Genomic DNA, 17898 nt, shown 5'->3' on the forward strand with positions numbered 1-17898 from the left:
AAAGCAGGTTGAGAAGGAGAAACAGCCACGCCATGATGGGAGATTTGCATGCAGTAAAAGCAGCTGGCCCTTGGGGCACGAATGGCTCTTTTGCCACCCTGGGCACGGCGGGCGGCCCACGAAGGACTTGTCCTGCCCACTGGCACCCGGCCGCACGCTGCGGCTCCCTCCTGCCCCGGCATCGGCAGCAGCGCCGCAGAATCCTCAGCGAGTCAAGATGCGCCACTCAGTGTTTTTCTCGGCTGTTATCGTCTCCACAAGTGTTAATTCTGTCGGACTCTTTGCCAGCCTGTTTATTGCGGTGGTCAGTTACAAGACTGGGATGCAAAACCATAGACTCTCCAGTTTCGACAGGCTCCTGGTTAGCCTGGGCATCAACCGCTTCCTGTTGCTGGGATTGTTTCTTCTGTATATGATATACACATTTGTCTTTGCAAATGTTGAAAAGTCAGGGCATGTATTTACCGTCTTAACACCGTGTTTCATATTTTTGGACTCTAACAGCCTGTGGTCTGTAACCTTGCTCAACACCTTGTACTGTGTGAAGATTACTAATTACCAGCACTCAGCGTTTCTGCTGCTGAAGCGCAACCTCCCTGCCAAGGTTCCCCGGCTGCTGCTGGTCTGTGTGCTGCTTTCTGCCTTCTCCACTCTCCTGTATCTTGTGCTCCTACAGACATCACCCCTTCCTACGTAAGTGACTGGGAGGAATGGCACCGAGTTTCACATCAGTGTGGACACTGTATCTTTGGTGACCTCTTTGGTGTGGAGTTCGTTTCTGCAGTTCCTCATCAACGTGACATCTGCGTCCCTGTTAATCAGCTCCTTGAGGAGACATGTGCAGACGCTGCAGAGAAGCACTACTATTCTTTGGAATCCCCAGATTGAAGCTCATGTGGGCGCTATGAAGCTGATGATCTTCTTCCTGGTCCTGTACATTCCCTACTTCCTGAGTACCCTGTTGTTTTTTCTGCCTTCTCCTGTTAGCATGGGTTTGGAGGTGGGAATTATTTGTGTGATCATTCCTGCTCTTTACCACCCAGGACATTCTGTGCTCATTATTCTCACACATCCTAAACTGAAAACTAAAGCCAAGAAGTGTCTTTGTTTCAACAGCTAGTGAAATCGCACTATTCAGTAATGACTGATTCACCTCACTGTTTGGGAGCAAGATTTTTCTGTCAGCAGGTTTCTCCTCGTTCAGAGAAACTGATTGTGTGGGAGTCTGACTTCCTTGCCCCAAATGCCTGTATTTTAGTTTATCCTGCAGTTTCTTCGACTTATATTTTTAAACTCGACAGTTTTTCCAAGAAATTCCCATGAGCACTGTGGAGGATGCATTTTGCAAGGGTGTAGAATGGAAATGACCACTTTGTTCCTTTGGCTACTAACGTATAATGGGGAGCTTCCCAGGTTAAACACAACTTCACAGTTCACATCGCCAATTCTATTTTTTAGGTTTAGCTGAGGAAGCCGGGTAGTGGGTTTTCCACTGTCAGTGACCCTTGCGAGCCAATAGCCAGGCTTGAAACACAGCAAAATCTTCCCCTCTAATTGCTATTTGCAGTTTTCTTTGTGTGTACATATATTGCTTCTTACAAAACTTAATGTCACATTGTATGTATACGTTTTTATTTTCATTTCACGTAGCAGTATGCTATCAGTATTTTCCCATGCCATACAAAAATATTCAACATCTGCATATTACTTTTTTGTAAACATGAAAACGTGTGCGACTTTGCATTTTCCTGATCATTGTTCTTTTTTTCTTTCAAATCATTTTAATAACCTGGCAGTGATTCAAAATATGAAACGGAGATTAGAACTTGCTGCCTTTAAAGGGGTTGCTGCTGTGATGCCTCCCTCAAGTATGATCAAAGGCAATGACGAGACAGGATTGCAGAGAGTGGGTGGAAAGCTTCAGGTTCCTACTGAAGACCCTGGTTATAGAGAGTGTCTGAAGAGTAACAGGCGGCATAGTGACATGATACTTAAGGGGCCCTCAGAGGACAGTGTGCCGTTGCTGGGTCACGACGACCTTGAAGCCTTTCTTGATGGTGACTCGGTGTTGAGAGTATTTATCATCTGGGAAGGACCCAGTGGGTCTGTTGTCCCAGGGGGTCAAGTTTCTTCAGCTTATAGGCCTAAGCTCCCTGCTGCTCAGGTAATGGAAAAACATGACCAGACTAAGTCAGAAGGTACAATTCTGTCCGCAGCTCCTCTCCAGCTCCGTCTGCGTGCCCTGATCACTGTCACCAGCATCCTGCTGATGTGTCGTTTTCAGTTAAGAAAAAAAAAAAAGGATAAGGAGGATAGAGACATCGAAGTATGTGATAAAAGTGCTGGGCAGCAGAACCAGGTCCTGGCAGAGGCGGTTGAGGGTCTCGGTCATTCATGAAGGTGGATAGTGAGCATCCTGGAAGACAGAGACATAATGCGTTTCAAATGGTCCAAACACCAACCCCCAGAGTACCGTTAAGATTATGCCTAATAGTGCACTTAGAGAGACAGGCGGGGCACTCTGGGCCATCCCAAAAGCCACCATCTGGCCCGTTCTTTATGTCCAAAGTATCCTCTCACTTTCACTGTCATACTTGGAGAAGATCCTGGAATGAAAAAACCCACAAACATACCACCACCACGGAGGTGTCTGGCCAGTAGTTCGACCAAGGGACAGGTGCAGTGAGCATCGTACTCCAGTGTGTTGGCAACTCCTGAGTGGGAGTCAGTGACCCAGCCATTGAAGGCAAACCAGAGATTGGGGTTTCTTGCTGACCAACCCAAGCAGTTTCTACCAGTGTGAGTGTATTTGGAAATAAACATGGGATAGCTGGGTCTTTACGAGGTTGAGGAAACTGCTTATGTGTTTTTCCGTAACCCGGAACAATCATTGCAATGGGCGCAGTTAGCTAAGGCCGTAAAGAAAGGCTGTTGGAGTTTTTTTTTAATTATTATTACAAACGTTTATTATTACATCATTTTGCACATTTTTTTTTCCCATCTCGATTGTAATCCCCGCGGATTTCCCATCACCAAATCACCCATGTGCCACCACCATAGTCCTGTGCATTTCCCTCCCTTCCCTCCCCATTTTTGATCCCATTCCCCACTCCACCCCCACAACATGTCTCTGGTATATGGTTGTTCATTATTTTTGTTATTTTCTCACCTGGTCCATTATACTCCTGCTATGAGTGAAACCATCCGGTATTTTTCTTTCTCTTTCTGGCTTATCTCACTAAGCATGATCTTTTCCAGCTCCATCCAAGTTGCTGCAAAAGATATGTGTTTCTCTTTTTTGGTTGCTGAGTAATATTCCATTGTATATATGTACCACACCTTTTTTATCCAGTCATCTACTTTTGGGCATTTGGGCTGCTTTCAGCCCAAATGCCAATTTTCCAATTGTAAATAAAGCAGCAATAAACATGGGGGTGCAGGTATCTTTTTCAATCAGTGTTTTTGTGTCTTTTGGGTAGATACCTAAGAGTGGGATTGCTGGGTCGTAGGGAAGCTCCATGTTTAGCAGTTTGAGGAACCTGTTGGAGGTTTTTTAAGGGGGTGGGTCTTCCCCTCCTTGGTATGCGGTTTTTTTTTTTTTTTAAAGATTTATTTATTTGTGCATACAGAACTGGGGTACAGGCCAGAGGCTCAGGGGCGGTGAGAGGCTTCACCAGAGACAGAGTGGGGAGCAGAACAGGCAGACAGACGAAGTATACTGCTGAGGGGAGCAGTGGGCGGGTCAGGAGAGATCTGCCATGCCATGTGGTCACCTCCGGGGCAGGCGGGGATCGAACTCATGCAGAAGCAGCTTTAGATTCTCAGTGCTGTGCTTTAACCCGCTGCGCCACCAGGGAGGGCCGGTATGCGGTTTTTTTGATCCCCAATTCCTTGACTTTTGAGAAGGAGGGCTGGTATTTGTGGTGTTTCAACCTCCGAGTCTAAGCTCTGGGCCCCTGCTTGTGCACGCAAATAGAGAGGGAGTCATCGTTTCTCAGCTCTGGTCCTGGCCACAGCTGTCGGTCTGTTGAGAGCAAGTTGGAGCCATGCCAGCACAAAGCCAGATTTCACAGTATAAAACTTTACTGTGAATGTGGCCTCACGTCAGGGGACCTGAAGCTAGCCAGGAGCTGCAGGCGCTCACCTGCCAGGAGTGGCCATCTCCGGGCCAGCGGTGAGGCCTCTGCTCCCAGCCATGCTGACTGCCACTGCCCTGGCACTGCTGATGCTGGTGGCAGTGGCTGCATTTCTCATTGGCCTGCCCGCAAATGGAACCCTTGCTGTCTGGAGTTTTGGAGAGTTGGTCAGGAAATTCAAGAGCTCTATATTCAATCTCCTTATCCTGGGTCTGGCTGCCTGCAGGTTTCTCCTTCCATGGCTGACCAGGATGGACTTAAGCCTGTTTCCATTTTCCGAGAGCAGACGTTGGTCCCTTCGTCTCAGGGTCTTCTGTGTCCTGATAAGCCAGCGCAGCCTGTGCAGAAAGATCACCACTGTTGAGCCCCCTGTCTGCTTGTGGCTGAAAAAGAAGACGAAGACTTATTGCCTGAGTCTCTGGTGCCTTCTGGGGTGCCACGTGATTGATTTGTTGGTTGCAGCCACAGTGACATAAAGTTCTTCACAAGGAAACAACAGCGTTGTGTACCCCCGTTCAGCATGGCGCTGTGTGTATTTATATATGTCACAGCTCATTCAAGGAAGTGGGGTGCTGTTCATGGTGCTGCTTCTTTCCTCTGGGATGCTGATCGTGTCTTTAATAGATATCACAGGAAGATGCAGGTGTGCACACCTGGCAGGCAGGGTGCTCGGGCCAGGGCTCCAATCACCGCCGTGAGGTCTCTGGTTGCTTCTCTGTCCGCACGTGCTGGCTGTCCCCCTTTGCTGTCAGCTCCAGGTCTTCCGCTCCTCTTACCTCAGTCTTCATCTCTGAGACACTCATGGCTGCTCATCCCTCTCTTCATTCTGATCATGGGTGATTAATCCCAAGATGAAGCAGAATTGCCAGAGAATCCTGTGGAAGGCAGTGTGTGCTTGGAGGGCCTGGGCCAGTGAGTTGAAGGCTCAAAGTGTGGTCAGACTGTTCTTTGGAGATGCTTCACTGATCAGTCTAACGAGCTCATTTTGTGTCTTTGAACATTTTCCTTGTTGACACAAGATCAATAGGAACAGGAAATATAGAATAAAGATCAGTACTTTTTACAAAGTGAAGTACATTCTTTTAATGGATTTAAAGAAATCAGGGATGGGGTTCTATGGTAAAAGAGGTGTTATGTTTAAGATAACAAACAGCAAGGAATTCGTTACTTAAAACATTACGTTTTCAGTGGTATCCTTCCTATTATAGGAAACAGACAGTAGGAAGAATAAATATATTGTTCCTTAATTTTTATGAAATTGCAACTATTCATTATTTTAGTCACTTTAGAAATGATCTTTTAAATGAAATATCAAATAATTTGATTTTTCACTTTTTTGTGAAATCTTACTTGAAAACAAACAAACAAAAAACCCATTTTTGTATTTTTGGAAGGTTCTGTGATTTCGACACTTTTCCTTTTAGGATAAAAGTTAGCTGACTACCATACTCTATCTGTTAATTTGTGGTACCCAAGATCTAGGGTGGCGCAAGATGGGAGTGAGGGACACTTTCTTCTCTCACAAAGAGAGCAGTCGTTTAGCCTCCTAACTGCACATCTGGGCTCTCCATAGCTGGAAGTCAGAGTTGTGTGCCAGTCTTGAGTGGGATGGAGATCACCTGAAATGGCCAACCCATTCCAGCAGTGGCTGTGTCTGTGTTAGTGTCTCCCACATCTCCGTTGTCCGAAACACCACTTAGTCCATAGCAGACCGTTTTACGCATTTTGAATACCCAGCTGGCTGTCATTACTGGTCTTGCGTTCACCTTCTGCCTGATGAAGAAGCGGGATACAGAATGGGTAATGTTCTGCCTAGAGTTTGTGGAGCTGATGCCAGCTCCATCAGAACTTAATCTCCTTTCCCTGGTCCAGGGCTCTTTCCTCTGCCTCATGCCACCTTCTTAAAGAACCAGCTTTGCCTCTCTTTAATCCCAGTCCTCTTCTTGTGTATTTCTCTGTCTGTCTTTTAGTCTTGCTTGAATGCATTTTCTTTGCTTCAATTCTATGGGATATGTAATACAAAACGTTATGCTTGGGATACTTAAAACTTTTTACTTGTTATTAACCACACTAATCTACCTTTACCAATCTGTTTTCTCCAACATCCATCTTTTCCTTGCTCAAAGCTGTGAGCATGCTGGGCACAGGTGGATATTAAGTATCAATGGGGAGGGGGTTGTGTGTGGGGGGGAGAGCTGGCCCCAGTGTGAACTGCATGAGTGCATCTTTTATCTACGGAAATGATAATGTCCGTCCTTTTCAAGTAGAGGTGTACTTCATCTTGATTGTATTTTCTGTAATAGGATGAATTTTTCATTTTCTAGCATGCCTATTGTTTTCAAGTAGAATTCCTTTGTGGCCAGTTGTGAGGCGAATGTGATAACCACTGTATTACGGAAACAGCCGTTACCTTTGTAGCCAGTTGTAGTGATGATAGTGGCCGCACCTAACATTTGGATTGGGGTTTCCATTTTATTAGATATTCTCTTGTGCAGTCTACTCTCTCATTTGCTTTTAATAGTAGCGTTCTGCTGTTCATAATTCTATTCCCATTTTACAGATGAGAAAACTCAGGCTGTACTGATGATTTGCTCAAGATTGTCACTGGTAGATGTGCATACCAACAGTTCCAGATTGTTGGATGACAAATTTGCTTATGCTTTTTCTAGTAAATGTTGAGTTTCTCTTGTTCATACTAATCTGACTTCATAGTAGGATATTTTTAAAAAGTTATGATAACTAAAATTTCAACTTTGACATTGGTTGGGATGCCTGAGAACCAAAATTTAAAATCACGACAGGATCTTCCTGGTGGCATAAGGGTTAGAGTCTCAGCACTAGCACCTTCTCTGTAGAAGTGGTCTGAGTTTGATCCCCAGCCAGGGAGCTGGCCCACAAGGAGCAACAGACCTCTCCTGTCTTGCCCGTGGCATCTGTCAGCAGTGGATTTCAGTGGGTCTCTGTGTTCCACTCTCCACTCTGTCTCTGGTGCATACTCTCACCCCCATTCCTCTGGCCTACACCCCAGTTCTTCTATGTAAAAGTAAATAAAAATCTTAATTAAAAAAATAAAATTATGGCAGATTAAGGTTTCTATGGCTTGCTCCTTCTTAGGTCAAAAAGCTGACATTTTTCCTGTTACCTTTTGGAATTTGACTTACTTCCTATTTTGTAGTTCCCAATGGGTTTGAGGGCTGCTTTGCGTTTTATACAAGAAAGCAAATCTGGAGGCAAATTCAAGTTCTTGAGTTGATTCCTGTGTAATTGAACCTCTTATAGTTTGCATTCCCAGTGCTGCAGCTGCAGCCGTGTGATTCTGTGTGCGTGTGCACGTGAGTTAGAGGTCACTCATTTTCCTTCCCGTATGTGGTGTGATTTCTGATGGTGCAGGAGAGAGGAGGGCTAAAACAGATTCAAAAGGTAGAGAAAAGTAGAAAATGAACGTTTCTCTATTCCGTTCCCCATTATTAGTCCTGCTGCTGAGGAAGAGTTGTATTTTATCATTTATCTTAGTTAAGTTCACAACTAAATAATAAGATGATGCCTCTCTTTTTTAGTTTATCAACACTGAGCTGTAACTTTTGAATTAAAAAAATATTTATTACATCATTCTTCATTTGTTCATCATGTATATCGTATTTGTACAGTGTACTTTTGGATTTTTTAAATCAAAGTTGAGCATAATTGCACTTAATTCCAAATCTAGTTCCATCTCCTAAATTTGATTAGTTTTATTTGTCATCCTTACAATTATGAACATTATAACTTTAGGTAATCTATTTTTAACTTCTTAAAACTATAACAAGACAGTATGTACAGAGTTTGAATTATGTAAATGCTTAAAAACTCCTGTACTTTTTCCATATGTCAGCTTACATGTGCAACTCCACGTGACTCAAGAACACAATAAACTTACTAGGAGTTTGGCTGTCTCACAGAGTCAGTGGGAAGCACCACTCACACTGGTCAGCACTGTGTCCTTGATAATCCCTTTCCTCTGTGAGTGTGGTCCTTTGATGCATAGCTCCAAAATCTTGGCAAAGAGCCTCACAGTAGCTGAATTTTGGTCAGACACCTTCCTAAGCTGGCAGGACTTGGCATAAGAAAAGTATGACTCTCTTTTGGCTTCTAACACATGTATATCTAAATTAGAAGAAATAAAGCACTCCACAATTGGTTTAATAGCAGGATGGGTACAGCTAAAGGTAAGTTAGTGAACTGGAAGGTCACCATAAAGATTAGAAAAGTTATATGGGGGGGGCGCTCTCTGGTGGCACAGTGGTTAAAGTGCAGCACTATGAAGCTATCGGCAGCCACGATAACAGAGTTTGATCCCCGGGCAGGGAGGTGACCCACACAGTGCAGCAGACCTCTCCTGTCGCTTGCTGCTCCCCTCAGCAGTGTATTTCAATAGCTCTTCCTGTTCTGCTCCCCACACTGTCTGTGGTGAATCATCTCACCCCCTGCACCTCTAGAGTACCCAGTTCTTGTATGCACAGATAAATAAATATTTAAAAAAATAAGTTATGTGGCACAAAGAAAAGGGTCATATCTATATAAAAAAAGTCCCAGAGAGAGAAGGAAAAAGAGAGAAATAATGAAATATTTAAAGAATTAATAATCAAGAAATGTACCGAGTTAAAGACAGATTTTAAAAACCCTTGATTTAATTAAAAGAATTTTTATTACAAGGAAAAAAATCATCACAGTTCTTTTAAATATACACATTTGACATTAAAAGTTCAGTGATTCGGTGAAATTATGCCCTGTATGGTTTTTCTTTTTCTCAATTACTACTGAGAAGACAAGGAACAATCAAGAAAAATCCCTTGATTTAGAAAGATCAAAGGTACCAAACAAGAGAGATCAGAGGATTCTATCACTCTCGAGTACATTCTAGAGCCATTTAAGAATACAAAGACTAAAGAAAAGTTTAGGGCGCTCCATGGGGGCGCAGTGGGTTAAAGCACAGCACTAGGAAGCAAGTGAAAGCTGCTTCAGCACTAGTTCTATCCCCGGCCAGGGAGCTGACCCACAGGGCGCAGCAGACCTCTCCTGTCCGGCCCGCTGCTCCTCTCAGCAGTGTGTTTCAGTAGATCCACCTGTTCTGCTCCCCACTCTGTCTCTGGTGAATTCTCTCACTGCCCCTGAGCGTCTGGCCTGTACCCCAGTTCTCTATGCATAAATAAATAAACATTCAAAAAAATTATAAGACTGGGAAAGAGCAGATCAAGAATAAGTGACACCTTTCAATAATACAGAAGAGTAACATTTTTGCATTACATTTTATCCTAGAAAATATTTTATTCTTTTTTTCTCATGACAGAAAGAAATGCTTAGAAATTTTTTTTTGATTAGCAATATACTTCATATGAGTAAACAGGGAGTCCATTATAAAGTTATCCATGAAGGCTTAGTGGATTGATTTTTATGAGGTTAGTGAGCAAATTTTGAATTTTTTTTTGTTGTTGTTAAGATTTTATTTATTCATACAGAACTGAGGTACAGGCCAGAGATGTGGAGGGTGAGAGGGTTCACCAGAGACAGAGTGGGGAGCAGAATGGGCAGAGCGAGGAAGTACACTGCTGGGGGGAGCAGTGGGCGGGTCAGGAGAGGTCTGCCACATCATGTGGTCACCTCCAGGGCAGGCGGGAATCGAACTCATGGGGCAGTGGCTTAAGCTTCTTAGTGCTGTGCTTTAACCCGCTGCGCCACCAGGAAAGGCCATGAAATGTTTTAATAAAGAAAATTTTGCAGTCCTAAAGGACTTTGAAGGATGTGCTAGCATATTCACAACTGAATTAAAGAAATCTGTTTATATCACTGGAGATGATTCAGGCAGGAGAAACTATGTAAAGAAGCCAAAAGCCCCATTTAGAGGCTGTGAACCATTTACTGAAACTGGACATAAAGGTCACAGAGATGCATTTTTCTAGGCATTTTAGTAGGATTTTGTTTTTTGTTAGCTAATGCTCTGGTTACAGCATTGTGTAGGTCCTCGGTAACCTCCATTGTCTACCCTGGAAGTACTTTAATTTGTTTTTACATGATTTGGAAGAGTTTGAAGTTTTGGAAGAACACATATGTCACTTGGAAGAGGGAGATTTGTTTGGCACACAGCTCAATGAGTTAATAGATGTAAATTGCGAAGAAGAGTTTCTGGTATGTTGTAGTAGCTACAAATATTTAGCCTTAACATTTCTATCATACTAGTCTTTGTAAAAAATCATTTTAAACATTTGTACTGGCAAGGAATAATTAAAGATAGGCTGGAAATGCCAGAAAAAGGTGTTAAGTGTAGCATATGATAAATGTAGTTTTTGGAAAAAGGATCATTCTATAAATGGTGCTGGCAACAAGTTGCCAATCAGAATGTAGTAAGATTTTTACTTGCCACTTAAAATATATAAAATTTGAGGTAAAGAATAAAATGCAAGAAATGAAACTGAAATGCAAGAAGGAAATATGAGTGAATATTTAAAAATGATGGGATATGGAAAGAATTTCTAAGTCTGTCATCAAGGAGAAAAATCATACAAAACTTTAGATATTTCACTACATAAAAATATGGAACTTTTGCATATTGTAAGCACTGTGCATGTGAATTTAAATGGCAAAAGATAAACTGAGAAAAAAGTATAATTGAACACATGTCTTCAGGAAGATTCATAATCATTATAAAATGATTAAAAATGAAACCATACCAAAGAACAAAGATGTCTTTAGAGTCAATTAAAAGATGAAGAAACTGGAATAGTTAATATAAACATAATTTTCATTACCCATAAGAGATAAGACTTTTTGGATACCATGTTGTGTTTGTCCAGTAAGCGAAGATTTAAAGAGAGGTTCATAGGTGTTATCAAGATTACAGGAGCACGTGTATTCTCAAACACTGAAGATGGACGTGTTAGTGTGGTGTAATATTCCGGGGGATTATTCACTTGCTCTGAAGCCACCAGACCTTCCCTGCACTGGGTTTATAGGAATTGGCCCTGTCCTAGTTCTGTTTTCACTTCTTCCCCACCCCCTGGCTCTCTCCCTGCAGCAGAGGTGAAGCATGGCTTTCCTAAGAGAACTTATTTCTGTAGTGGGGCTCTTCACCTTAGGAGAGACATTTAGCCCTTAACATAAATAGAGGTATCAGGATAACAGAAGCCAACATCTGTTATGCTGCCGTGGACTCCACTATAATATTGAGGCCAAGAGCATGGCCATCAGACTGACATTTGGGGTTCCATGCCAGGCTCTGATATCTCTGATGTCTGATGGGTAATGTTGGGTGACCTGTTTAGTCTCACTTTGCTCATCTGTAAAGGGGATGAGAGTTACTTGTGAGCATTAAACGCGATAGTGGATGCCATCTACTAATAATATCAAGTGCCCATTTCAGGGTTTGCTCTTGGTTTTTCACATCATCATGGGCGAAGGACAGAGCCAAACAGGAACACAGGGCAGCTGGTGTGCTGCATCCAGAGATATTTATGTAGAGGTTTTTATTTTCTTGAGTTTGGGGGAGGTAGTGGCTTGTTCAGCACTCCCGGCACAGCCCCTGGATGCAGAGGGGATAGAGGGGTCTCATTTGTCTTTAGTGACGTTTTCAATCCAGGATACGTATTTATAAACGCTGGTGTAGATGCCAACGTCTCCTCCCATGAAGTGTCCCACCTCGATCCCATGGAGCTTGTTTTTGCAGATAACAGTTGCTACAGCGACTTCCTGCAGAAGATGGCACAGTGATGGGGACAGAGGCAGAGAGGGTTAGGTCACCTCGGCACCGAGCACGTGCAGGAGAGCCCGGCCTGGCTTGGGAGAGAGCACTGAGCACAGTTCCCACCACTAGCTTCGCCCAACTTGCCTTTGTGACCTTGAGACAGGCAGAGAGGAGCCTTTCTAGAACTCCTGTGTAAAACGGCCAAACCCATTTTTTGAACTAGTGAAGCCCGTTCCAGTTTATGGACATTCAAATTAATTTTTTCAGCCAATGCCCATTTTCACATGTGGCCGTGAGGAGCTTGGCGGTTAATTCACGTCAAGTGGTGTGTGATGCCCTTTGGAAAAGAAGGGCTGTCGGGACAGCCCATTCCAAAGGACACACAGGGCCTGGGTTGTGGCCTCACCAGTCTCAAAACACCAGACTGGGCTTTCTAAGTGCTAAAAACTTTACAATTAAGGGCTTCCGAGGCCAGGCACTGCAGCACGAGTTCAATCCCAGGCTGGCCAGGGAGTGACCCCCATGGCACAGCAGACCCCTCCCCTTCTGCCCGCTGCTCCCCTCCGCAGTGTATTTCAGTCCATCCTGCTGTTCTGCTCCCCACTCTGTCTCTGGTGGATCCTCTCAGCCCCCCCCAACATGCCCCCCGCCGTACCTCTGGCCTGAACCCCAGTGCTCATATGCATAAAGAAATCTTTTTTAAAAGTCACATATAGTGGCCCTCCCTGGTGGCGCAGCGGGTTAAAGCACAGCACTGAGAAGCGAAAGCCACTTCCGCATGAGTTCGATCCCCGCCTGCCCCGGAGGTGACCCACATGGCGTGGCAGACCTCTCCTGACCCGCCCGCTGCTCCCCTCAGTAGTGTACTTCGTTGATCTGCCTGTTCTGTTCCCCACTCTGTCTCTGGTGAAGTCTCTCACTGCCCCTGAGTCTCTGGCCTGTACCCCAGTTCTGTATGTACAAATAAATAAATCTTTAAAAAAAAAAAAAGTCACATATAGTTACCTAGACACGTACAAGTCAATGAAAGGTGACTATAGAGAAAAGATTACCCCAAAAATTCGGCTGAACACTTTTAGAAACTTGACACACAAGGTGTTCCGGTGCGCCCTCCCTTGCTCGGTCTGCTGGCACTCTCTGTCAGACATCACCGGAGCCTCCAGGCTCTGCCTCAAGTCAGGGTGTCTGCCTGGTGGGGGGGTGGGGCAAAAGCGACCGTCCTGTTCACAGCTGCCATGTAGCCTGCCCGAGCACTGCCCCCCCCCCCCCCCACAGGCGCTCTGTGTGGTGTCTGGAAAGGACTGAGGGAAGCAAGGGAGGATGCGACTGTACTCGGTGGTGAGAGTCTTAGCCGTGATGATTCTTTCCAAAAGACAGCTTCTTTCTGCTCTGTCCAGTCTTGCAGGAGTAGGGTAGCCCCACTCAAGGCTCTGGGGTGCCTTGTTTGGGTAGGATGACCTCGGGGAGGGGCAAACACAGCCTCCAGGGTGCATGGCGCCCTCTGACCTCCGGGAAAGGGGGTGCCTCTGTGCCACCTCCCCAGCCTCGCGGCCCCAGCACCGAATCCCAAGGAAGTAGCGGACACAGGAGCCCTGGGAAAGGAGGACTTTGGACGTCCGGGCAGCTCCGACACCCCCCAACTTGCGTTGTGCCTCCCTCTGGTCACCCGGCTGGCCTGGGTGCCCTCCTGGCTCGCTGGGGCCTAGCGTGTGGGGCGGGGGCTCACCGTTGTTGTCCTGGCTCCAGTCCAACCCCGAGAGCACACAGGTGGTGCCGGGGCGGACGCTGCTGGTGGCGAGGGCGATGGGCTGGACTTTCTGGTTGAGCACGGCGGGCTTGGCCAGCTTGATGAGCATGAGGTCATCCTGGGGGTTGCTGTGACTCTGGTTCCAGTAGCGAATAATGTTAATGGGGTTAATTATCTGCTCAGTTCCATCTCGGACTCTGATCTTGAAATTGCCCAGTACCACTCTCAGATTTCTGGAGGGAAAAGGGGTGACAAGTAATCCCTATCAGCACTACCTTCCCCCCATCAGCACTCTTAGTGAGTGTTCCCGTGTGCCAAGTGTTTTGTCTGGGTTCTGGGCTGCCTCCTCGAGCACCCCCGTTAGTGACAGTTGAGGTGGATATGAAAGGTGGATTCTGTTTTTATTTTATTATATTTTATTTATTTAAAGATTTATTTATTTGTGCACACAGAACTGGGGTGCAGGCACGGTGAGAGACAGAGTTGGGAGAACAGGCAAACCGATGAAGTACACTGCTGGAGGGAGCAGTAGGTATGTCAGGAGAGGTCTGCAGCCCTGCGTGGGTCACCTCCTGGGCAGGTGCTCGAACTCCTGAGACTGGGGCTAACTTCCAGTGCTGCGCTTTAACCCGTTGCGCCCCCAGGGAGGGCCTGGATTCTGTTTCTCATCCCCATTTTACTAGGGAAGCAATGGAGGTGCGTAGAAGTAGCTCAGTCACAATGGCGCAGTGAGTGTGCAGTGAAGGGTGGAGTCCTGCACTACAGTGTCAGATGCTGTGTTCTCCGTGTGTGGAAGGAAGATATTTGCATGGCATAGAGATACACTCCCTCCTCTGAGCTCCAGCTTACCCAGTGGGTATTTGCATTCTTGAGGCTAAGAGCCTGGGGGTTGGCTAGCTCCTATAGTCTTCATCAGAGTCACGCCCAACCTAACCCGTGTCACCCTGCGCTGGCCTCTGGAAGGTGATATGTGTGGAATTTTGCTTCTGATTGGGATTGACTAATTAGGAAGCACCAGAAATAATTGGGTGAAGAGTGAAGTTAGAATATTTATGTTTCCTGCTGCCTTTCAGCCTGGTGGCCATAGGTGACTGTTGCCAGAGGTTATGGCTCCTAGCAGGCATATCTCTCCAGAGAGAACTCCCTTTCTTCCCCTCCCACCTCTTACCCCCTTTCACTTATTTGTGTGTCCTGACTCTCTTTCTTTCCATCCTCACCCTTTAGCCCTGGAGTAGTAATTGCACCTTTCTAATACTAACCCTAGGAGTACTGGCTTACTTTGTTTTCTCTATTTCTTGTCCACACCTTTGTCATTAGTTCTTATTAAAAACACTCCTCAAGTTGCCTGACTAGAGTATGCCATCAGGTACTGTGCACAGAACCAGTCTCAAGCTTGAACTGACGGGAGACTGGGAGGCATCAGGTGCAGAACGTGGTTGTGCAGCTCTGGCACGAGTGGCCGTCTGGACTGGGAAGTCTTGGTTGTGCCTTGTGGGTTGTTTAGCAGCTCTCTGGCCCTGGCCTCTGCTCGCCAGCTAGATGCCACTGGCACAGACCCTCACCCCAGGCTCTACTGTGCCACCCAGAAGTATCTTCAGACTTTGCCGAATACACCCTTGGAGGGATGGCTGCCTCTGTGTGAGAGCATTGATGTGGAATGCATAAAAGGCTGTTGGGTGGGGCGGGGTGGTGGTGTGGTCAACACTCACGGTAAGTAGCAGTGAGCTGGAGCCAGCACCCAGTTGCTTTTGATGAGGACACCCACACAGGGGTTGAAGTGGGACTTGAGGTATACCAAATACGGAGCATGGTCTTCCTTCTGCACAAGCGAGTGAGCAGAGAGCACTGCCCCTGAGAAAAATAATCAATAGTCTTAGTGTAGGAGGTGTTCTTACACCTAATGATCAAGTAAATGAAGTTGTTTTTCTAATATTTATAATAATCTTTTTTTTTTTGGTTTAATGTTGACAGTATTTGATCCAAGAAAGTGCAAAGAAATGCCCATTCACACCTTGTCAAATAGGAGCTGATTCTCTTTTTGGAAAGCAACTTACTAATGGGTATCAGGAATCATACTTGGAGCATCACCTGTGATAATAATTCAGACCCCAAGAATCTGACCCCAAGAAATAATCAGAGATAGACACAGACCACGAACAAGAACACTCTTTAGCACTGTTTACATACTGGGCACGAAATATCCGAGGCAGTGGTAACACTGGACATTGGCATGAAAAAGGACATGACCAAATGGGGCGCTGTCTCTATTAAAGTGGAACTTATTAAGAATATTCTGCGGAAAGGGAGATTGATAGAAATAATATAAATTTACATTAGAGCCAGTAATCTGGTTGTTTAAGAGCAAGTAAACAAAAGTTCACACACAAAATCTATAGCACCTGGAGGGAATTCAACATTGTTGACATGAAGTGATTGAGCGCAGGGATTATAAATGATGTTTGTCTTTTCTATTTTTTACTATCTCCAAGTTTACTGATATAAACATGCAATGCTTTTAGAAATGACATTTAAAAAACAGAGAGAAGAAAGGCGGCAAAGGCTCATTCAAGCATCAGAATTAAAGGAGGAGCCTTTCCCCGACTTGCCCCTACTTCTCTGTGTCAGAAGCCCTAAAGGGAGAGAGAGTATCATGAAGATGAGACATTGAAATCGTTTTCATGGGCCTCATATGGATTTATTTAATCTTCATAAGGTCACTGTAATCATAGGACAAATGCCTGGTTTTGAATGAGGGAACTGAAACAAAGATGAGCTAATTTGTCTAAACTCAGGTAGCAAACTATGTGCAGCCACTAGGTGTTCAGGGATCTCGGGGTGTGGCCCCTCCACACACCCTCCCGCCAGAATTCCTGGAATTCAAAGACTGCAGGAGGCAGAACCCGGTATTCCTTCCTCTTCCTTCACTCCTGTGTTTTGAATCTTTAAACTTTTGCAGAAGGGGAGAAGTCAAAGTGTGTTCTTTGCCACTGTGATGGTGCTGGGACTTGACCCACAATTTGGAATGGGGGTGGGGGAGGGAAATGACACTGTTGTTTTTAAAGAGTTGTTTATGCATACAGTTTTGGGGTACAGGCCAGAGGTACAGAGGCGTGAGAGGACTCACGAGAGACAGAACGGGGAACAGAACAGGTAGATTAAGTACACTGCTGAGGGGAGCAGCGGGGAGACAGGAGAGGTCTGCCTCGCCTTGCGGATCACCTCCGGGCCGGGGCTCAAACTCGCACAGAAGCGACTGTGGCCAGCTTCAACCCGCTGCACCACCAGGGAGGGCCGGAAATGACTCTCCGAAGTTCCTGGCAGGTGTGCCCCAGCCCAGCCCACCCCACCGCTGGCGCTGGAAGTGCAGCCTTGGCCTGTCTTGAGAGCCTTTTGATGACTCTAATTTCGAGTCCTCTGCAGAGTCCACACCTGCCTCAGGTCAGCCCTGCTTTCACCAGCGCTTTATAGGACAGACTAGGTGGTCACGGATACTTACCGGCAAGGACACCCAAACACAAGATGAATTTCATAGCCGTCCAGATCTTTCTCTGTGAGATGTCGAAGCTCAGCAGAGCGTGACTCTCTCAGCGCAGGCTTCCCAGGAACACCTGGTAGAAGCAGGGAGGATGGTTAGACCTGGGGACACGGGTGGACGCCGAGCAGCCCCGGGTAGGCGGGGGAGGAAGAAGTTGCCCAGCACACAGGTGGGGTGGGTGTGCTGCCTGTGCCTCTCTGGCTTTGCGGAAAGGAGAAAGAAGCCCAGCCCCTGATCGATTCACCCCCTTCAGCCTCTGGCCTACAGCCCATCTGCCTCATGGAATCCCTCTGTCGTGGGAAAGTGAGCTCGAGGCTCAGGACTGGTCTTCCCCATGCAGTTTCTGGGGCGGGGACTGGGGGGCTGGGTTCTCCACCTTAGTCAGGAAGACACTGCGTCACATTTGCCCTGAACCCCCTAACAGCTATTTGTATTTCCCCTCAGCCCCTCCCATCTTTATTACACTACTTCATCTTTGCCTTTGATCACTATTTCATCACTCAGTGAGCATCACCAGTTTGGATGTACTGCTCAGCAGCTGCGAGCAGGGGAGAAGTGGAAATCAGCTAGTTTAAGTCAGGGAATGAAGCACATTCTAGATGATGCTGTATCTAGGGGCTACCGCACGTGGTGGCAGGTCGGAAGGCAGGGCTCTGAGCGCCTGTCACCTAATGATAAGACTTCTCAGTCACTCACAGACTTCTGGGGTCATCCCTGGATAGTTGGGGGTACACTCCCAAGGCAGTGAGCAGCAGTGTTGATAGCC

General features: G+C 46.0%; 3 protein-coding genes across 3 annotated transcripts; 2 read left to right on the top strand and 1 right to left on the bottom strand.

Moving 5' to 3' along the window:
- Positions 1-217: 217 nt before the first annotated feature.
- On the top strand, positions 218-1120 carry LOC101631095 (taste receptor type 2 member 4-like). Its single transcript, XM_012720782.1, is given in 1 exon segment — positions 218-1120. A coding segment is annotated over 1 exon segment (903 nt).
- Positions 1121-4195: 3075 nt separating this feature from the next.
- On the top strand, positions 4196-5565 carry LOC101631334 (taste receptor type 2 member 5). The gene is given in 6 exon segments (XM_012720783.1): positions 4196-4595; positions 4626-4754; positions 4757-4837; positions 4840-4962; positions 4965-5048; positions 5561-5565. Coding segments are annotated over 6 exon segments (822 nt in total).
- Positions 5566-11714: 6149 nt separating this feature from the next.
- PRSS37 (protease, serine, 37) lies at positions 11715-17127 on the bottom strand. Its single transcript, XM_004677094.1, has 5 exons — positions 17094-17127; positions 15307-15448; positions 13577-13830; positions 12903-13039; positions 11715-11855 (listed from the first exon to the last, which is right to left on the bottom strand). Exons 1-5 carry the CDS (start codon positions 17125-17127, stop codon positions 11715-11717), a joined length of 708 nt encoding a protein of 235 aa, XP_004677151.1.
- Between the last annotated feature and the right edge of the window lie 771 nt (positions 17128-17898).

Source organism: Condylura cristata, unplaced genomic scaffold (assembly GCF_000260355.1).
Source record: "Condylura cristata isolate star-nosed mole 26May11 unplaced genomic scaffold, ConCri1.0 scaffold00005, whole genome shotgun sequence".
NCBI classification, from domain to species: Eukaryota; Metazoa; Chordata; class Mammalia; order Eulipotyphla; family Talpidae; genus Condylura; species Condylura cristata.

Excerpts from the sequence above, each read along its gene's own strand:
- PRSS37 (XM_004677094.1), bottom strand. The coding sequence starts at position 17,127 with ATGAAATTCATCTTGTGTTTGGGTGTCCTTGCCG. Across the intron at positions 13,831-15,306 it reads CCAGCTCACTGCTACTTACC|AAATCTGAGAGTGGTACTGG; the intron begins GTGAGTGTTGAC and ends TTTTCCCTCCAG. Across the intron at positions 13,040-13,576 it reads CTGGAGCCAGGACAACAACG|GCAGACACCCTGACTTGAGG; the intron begins GTGAGCCCCCGC and ends CCCCCCCACCAG.